At 47.8% G+C, this 6,791-nt stretch overlaps 1 protein-coding gene across 1 annotated transcript in view; it reads right to left on the reverse strand.

Annotated features, from left to right (window-relative positions):
- The window catches only part of MTMR12 (myotubularin related protein 12), a gene marked incomplete in the record, with an annotated part of 95,508 nt that extends 93,631 nt beyond the window's left edge, over window positions 1-1,877 (reverse strand). Inside the window, 1 exon segment of the mRNA XM_073620696.1 lies at window positions 1,682-1,877. Within this exon segment, the coding sequence (XP_073476797.1) occupies window positions 1,682-1,759 (78 nt within the window).
- Window positions 1,878-6,791: the final 4,914 nt, after the last annotated feature.

Consider the following 6,791-nt stretch of genomic DNA (forward strand, 5'->3'; position numbering starts at 1 on the left):
TGAAGAGCTCGGTACACACGGGTCAAAAATCAGCCGTTATCGGCCCACGTTCGGCCCGTGTGTACACCAGCCTGGCCCGCTTCTGTCAAACCAGCATCTGATCAGCGTTGGCAGCCAAAGGTTGTGAGGCTGGCCGGAGTGTTATGGCGGGGCCAGTCTCCCCATCAGAATACAATAGCTCAGCAGGGCAATCGCTGTACTAACATAAGATAGTTAGTACAGCAAGCTCCTCAGTTGGCAGTGTCCAGTAGTGACACAAAAAGTAGCATGACGGGCACAGAGAGCAGTGCCAATATGAACCGTAAGGAGAAACCGCATCATCCACCCACAATCCATGCCAATGTTACCCTTCATCTTCTCACCACCACAGAATCACTAGACCCCCGCCACTGGGAGCCCATACATACCAATCACCCTTCTTCCTGGACCCAACGGGGCACCGCCACTGGGAGCCCATACATACCAATCACCCTTCTTCCTGGACCCAACGGGGCACCGCCACTGGGAGCCCATACATACCAATCACCCTTCTTCCTGGACCCAACGGGGCACCGCCACTGGGAGCCCATACATACCAATCACCCATCTTCAAGACCTGCTGGGAGGACTGGCCGGCACCAGCAGAGCTCAAGAGGGAGAGTGTCTGGTAGAGAGTCTGAGTGGCAGCAATACAGACAGTAATCAGAGTCCAGAGAGGAGAATGATTGGTTGGGAAGGGCAGCAGACACAGAGGGCACAGTGAAGGGGTGAGATAGGAGGGCACAGTGAAGGGGTAGTTGGTAGGATAGGAGGGCACAGTGAAGGGGGTAGTTGGTAGGATAGGAGGGCACACAGTGGCCGGGTACAGGGGGTAGTTGGTAGGATAGGAGGGCACAGTGAAGGGGGTAGTTGGTAGGATAGGAGGGCACACAGTGGCCGGGTACAGGGGGTAGTTGGTAGGATAGGAGGGCACAGTGAAGGGGGTAGTTGGTAGGATAGGAGGGCACAGTGAAGGGGGTAGTTGGTAGGATAGGAGGGCACACAGTGGCCGGGTACAGGGGGTAGTTGGTAGGATAGGAGGGCACAGTGAAGGGGGTAGTTGGTAGGATAGGAGGGCACAGTGAAGGGGGTAGTTGGTAGGATAGGAGGGCACACAGTGGCCGGGTACAGGGGGTAGTTGGTAGGATAGGAGGGCACAGTGAAGGGGGTAGTTGGTAGGATAGGAGGGCACACAGTGGCCGGGTACAGGGGGTAGTTGGTAGGATAGGAGGGCACAGTGAAGGGGGTAGTTGGTAGGATAGGAGGGCACAGTGAAGGGGGTAGTTGGTAGGATAGGAGGGCACACAGTGGCCGGGTACAGGGGGTAGTTGGTAGGATAGGAGGGCACAGTGAAGGGGGTAGTTGGTAGGATAGGAGGGCACAGTGAAGGGGGTAGTTGGTAGGATAGGAGGGCACAGTGAAGGGGGCAGTTGGTAGGATAGGAGGGCACAGTGAGGGGGGTAGTTGGTAGGATAGGAGGGCACAGTGAAGGGGGCAGTTGGTAGGATAGGAGGGCACAGTGAGGGGGGTAGTTGGTAGGATGGCACACAGTGGCTGGGTACGGGGGGTAGTTGGCAGGATACAAGAGGTGGATGATGGGGACGGTGGCACTGGGTAATCTCCGGTCTCCCCCACCCCTGGGACCCCCCACTCCCTCACTCACCTCCGGGGTGAGGTAGGACACGAAGGACGGCTTTATGGGGGACTTGGCCGCCCCTCCTCCGGCTCCCAGCCCCAGCATGACCCGATCTAGCCGCTCCGCTCTCTGCCCGGCGCTCCCTCTACAGCGGATACAGCAGCCACACCCACTCGCGCCGCCATTGGCTGTCACCAGTCTACAACCAGAGGGGCGGGGACCACAAGCTCTCCTCCTACTTGCATGATGTTCCGTAATAAGCGGCTGATGATTGGACGAGCACCCTGCCAATCTGCAGTGATTGTTTGTATCCTCCACGGTCAGGATGTAACTCCTGATTGGCCGAGTTGTTCCTGATTGCAGTGGGCGGGGCAGGGGAGTGTCAGGAGTTCTCCCAATGTCAAAGCACTGTCCAATCACTGCGCTGAGCTGGGTACATTGAAGATAGTGGCTGGTCAGGCTGGGTGGGAGAGATCAGACAGTGATCATTGAGGACATGGATAGACACTGGAGTTCTACAGGGACAACGTCTACCATGCGGCACAATACACTGTACAAAGGTGTCCCCTCATAACATACAATGTAAATAACATGCACACAGACCTGAGGCACCTACATGGAGATTTCCTGTCCTTCCTGATAGAATATATATGTTTTTTTCATGTTGAATAGAGTAAAGGAGGATTGTAACCCCTGTCAGGGTTTGTTTTTTCCATCTGTGCCCCATTGGGGAGTTTTCCCTTCACTTCCTGTCTCATAGCCGAAACAGGAAGTGAGAGGAAAACCCTCCAAAGTGAGGACATCCCTGGGTGTCACCAGAACTAGTGTCCCCACTGGAAGATTTTCCCTCCATTCCTGTTCTGGTGACAACCCAATTCATTTTTACCCTAGTTTTTAACCACTTGCCGACCAGCCGTCGTCATTATACTGGTCGGCATGATCCCGCGAGCCGTCATAGCTGTACGTCGGCCACACACGATCGCGGGCACGAGGGGCAGAGCAGGGACGTGTGTGTGTAAACACACAAATCCCTGTTCTGTGAGGAGAGGAGAGACAGATCGTGTGTTCCTAATAGCTTGGAACCACGATTTGTCATCTCCTCTAGTCAGTCCCCCTCCCCCCACAGTTAGAACACACACATAGGGAACACAGATAACCCCTTGATCCCCCCCCAGTGTTAACCCCTTCCCTGCCAGTGACATTTAGTAATCAGTGCATTTTTATAGCACTGATCGCTGTATGATTTTCAATCGTCCCAAAAATGTGTCAAAAGTGTCCGATGTGTCCGCCATAATGTCGCAGTTCCGATAAAAATTGCAGATTGCCGCCATTACTAGTAAATAAAATAAAATAAAAATCCCATAAATCTATATTGTAGACACTATAACTTTTGCATAAACCAATCAATAAGCTTATTGCGATTTTTATTGCAAAAAATACATATCGGCCTAAACTGAGGAAAAAATTAGCTTTTTTAAAAAAAAAATGGGGATATTTATTATAGCAAAAAGTACAAAATGTTGTGTTTTTTTTCAAAATTGTCGCTCTTTTTTTGTTTATAGCGCAAAAAATAAAAACCGCAGAGATGATCAAATACCACCAAAAGAAAGCTCTATTTGTGGGAAAAAAAAGGACAACAATTTTGTTTGGGTACAACACCGCACGACCGCGCACTTGTCAGTTAAAGCGACGCAGTGCCGTATCGCAAAAAAATGGCCCGGTCATTGAGCAGGCAGATCTTCCGGGGCTGAAGTGGTTAATGGAGTAAAAAAGGGGTTAGAACACCTGTCAGGTCTTTATTGGTAAAAAGAAAATATATAAACAAAACCTGCGCTGGAACTCAGTGTATTGTAATAAGTAGCTCCTAACACAATTTGCTGGATGTAAACATACAAAATAAAACAGAGAAGTGTAGCGCTGTTGGATAAAATGACACCAAAGCACATATGAAGTCCATTCCTTATCCACATGCAATGATTCTTAAGATAAGATCAAAGTGACCCAGAGAGAGATCCACCACCTCCTAGAATAGCATACACAGCCTCTTACCACATGCAGTGGATCCCTACTACAGGTGGTCAAAACACACATAAAAAAAAGGCCCTGGGTATGGCCCACAAATGATCCAATCCGTCAGATAACAAACTCGGCTTAAACTCCTCCAAACTGAATGGTCAGGAGGTGTAGAGCAGTAATCTCCCAACAGGGAAGGGAAGAAATGGAGCCCTCTCATGGTGTAGAGAGCTCACATAATTTGTATTTATTAATGATTTCACCTCCGCAAGGTTTTACCTTCCTTCATGACCAGGCCATTTTTTGCCATACGGCACTGCGTTATTTTAACTGACAATTGCGCAGTCGTGCGACGCTGTACCCAAATAAAAATTATGTCAGTTCTTACCCACAAATACAGCTTTCTTTAGGTGGTATTTGATCACCTCTGCGTTTTTTTTTTTTTTTTGCGCTTTAAACAAAAAAAAGAATGACAATTTCGCCCGGGTTAACATATATGCGAACGCAGACCTCGCATGCGATTCGCACCACAATGCTGGTGCAGATCACATGCGATGTCTGTGTAAAGCGAATTCAGCCATACAGTTGCATGGTTGAACCCGCATTGGATTCGCACAAAAAAAGGTGCAGGAACCTTTTTTTTTTTTTTCCTCGCACTGGAACGGATCGCATGGCTGTTCACATTCATGCGTTCCGATTCCTGTCCTGTGATCTGTGAACCGATCTGGGGGTGTCATTTACTTTGTATTGACACCCGCAGCGGTTCCCAGAGGGCAGCGTGAACAGCCTGCGGGAAAGATGCGTTGCGGGAATCGGCACTGGAATCGGCTGGTTCCCACACCACAATAGTGTGAACCCAGGCTTAAAAAAAACATATATTTTTTACTTTCTGGTATAAAACATATCCAATTAAAAAAAAGTAGAAAAAAACAAACTTCTTCATCAATTTAGGCCAATATGTATCCTGCTACATATTTTTGGTAAAAAAAAAAAAAAATCCCAATAAGCGTATATTGATTGATTTGTGCAAACGTTATAGTGTCCAAAAACTATGGGATATATTTATGGACTTTCTTTTTTATTATTATTTTTTTTTTTTTTACTAGCAATGGCCGCGATCAGCTACTTATAGTGGGACTGTGATATTGCAGCAGACAAATTGGACACCTAACTGACACGTTTGTCACTTTTTGGGAACCAGTGACACCAATATAGCGATCAGTGCTAAAGAAATGCACTGTCACTGTACTAATCACACTGGCTGGGAAGGGGTTAACATCTAGGGCAGTGATGGCAAACCTTGGCACCCCAGATATTTTGGTACTACATTTCCCATGATGCTCATGCACTCTGCAGCTTAGTTTAGCATCATGGGAAATGTAGTACCAAAACATCTGGGGTGCCAAGGTTTGCCATCACTGATCTATTGCAATCAAAGGGTTAAATGTGTGGCCAAAGTGTTTTTCTGTGTGTGTTGTTTACAGTTTTACTAAGCAATATGCCCGTTTTTATTACCTGCTTTGCAGGAAGAAAAAAACAGCACATTGTTGCTGTTAGAAGAGAGCCCTGTGTTTGTTTACCTATACAGGGCACTCTTCGATAATGTCCGGAGCCAATGGTTGGGTGTGACCAATCAGTGGCAGGCACCCACTGATTGGTTCATGCTGCAGCCAATTGTGGATGCACTCCTTACCTCAGTGCGCGAATCACATACTAGGTACGTGATCCTGCGCAGGAGAACCGCCTTGCCGCTGTATATGTACTGTATATAGACATGTGCGGTTCGTTTAGTTCCAAATAAATATTCGGACAAATGTTTCGTTATTCGGAGATTCGGATATATCCGAATACCCGAATTACAGTATAAGCAAGGTTTACCGAATGCTCCGAATAACGAAAAGAAATTTGATCAAATTTCTGAAATTCGAATTGAGATTCGAATAGAATTTTACATTCGAATTCGAACTGTAAACATATTTCTGAAATCAAAGACTGTGTGTTATTAGAGTACCATTTTAAAAAATAATGCTGTTTTTGTTAAGCCAAAGGTCATTTAACCACTTCAATACAGGGCACTTAGACACCTTCCTGCCCAGACCAATTTTCAGTTTTCAGTGCTGTCGCAGTTTGAATGACAATTGCGCGGTCATGCTACATTGTACCCAAACTAAATTTTTTATCATTTTGTTCCCACAAATAGAGCTTTCTTTTGGTGGTATTTGATCACCTCTGCGGTTTTTATTTTTTGCTAAACAAATAAAAAAAGACCAAAAATTTTGAAAAAAATAAAAGTCTGACACCCCGCAACACCGATTTAGGTAAAAACTCTGAAGGAGACTCTTTACCACGTGATCAGCAGTGTCCAATCACGGTTGATCACGCTGTAAATAGGAAGAGCCGGTGATCGGCTTTTCCTCACTCGTGTCTGACAGACGCGAGTAGAGGAGAGCCGATCGGCTGCTCTCCTGACGGGGGGGTCTGTGCTGATTGTTTATCAGCACAGCCCCCCCTCGGATCCTACCCAGGACCACCAGGGAAGTCGCCCAGGAGCACCAGGGAAGCAAGCCACACTGGACCACCAGGTATGCCCCCTAGACCCCCAGGGAAATACTGATCTGTGCAAGGGCAGCTGCCAATCAATGCCTAGGCAGCTGCCAATCAGTGCCCACTCCAATGCCTACCATTGGAGTGGTAGGCAGCTGCCTATCAGTGCCGCGTATCAGTGCCCATCAGTGCCACGTATCAGTGCCGCCTATCAGTGCCCATCAGTGAGACCCATAAGAACCCAGCTGTGCAGCCTTTCAGTGCTTATTAGTGTCGCCTAACAGTGCCCACCAGTGCCACCCAGTGCCACCCATGAGTGCCCATCAGTGCCGCCTATCAATGCCCATCAGTGCTGCATATCAGTGCCACCCATCAGTGCCGCCTACCAGTGCCCATCAGTGCCGCATATCAGTGCCCATCGTCAGTACCCGTCAGTGCCCGCTCATTGGTGCCACCTCATCGCTGCCACCTTATTCGTGCCCGTCAGTGCCGCCTTATCAGTGCCCATCAGTGAAAGAGAAAACTTACTTATTTACAAAATTTTTAAACAAAAACAAAAGCAAAACTTTTATTTTTTTCA

Source organism: Aquarana catesbeiana, linkage group LG01 (genome assembly GCF_042186555.1).
Source record: "Aquarana catesbeiana isolate 2022-GZ linkage group LG01, ASM4218655v1, whole genome shotgun sequence".
In the NCBI taxonomy this organism is placed as follows: domain Eukaryota; kingdom Metazoa; phylum Chordata; class Amphibia; order Anura; family Ranidae; genus Aquarana; species Aquarana catesbeiana.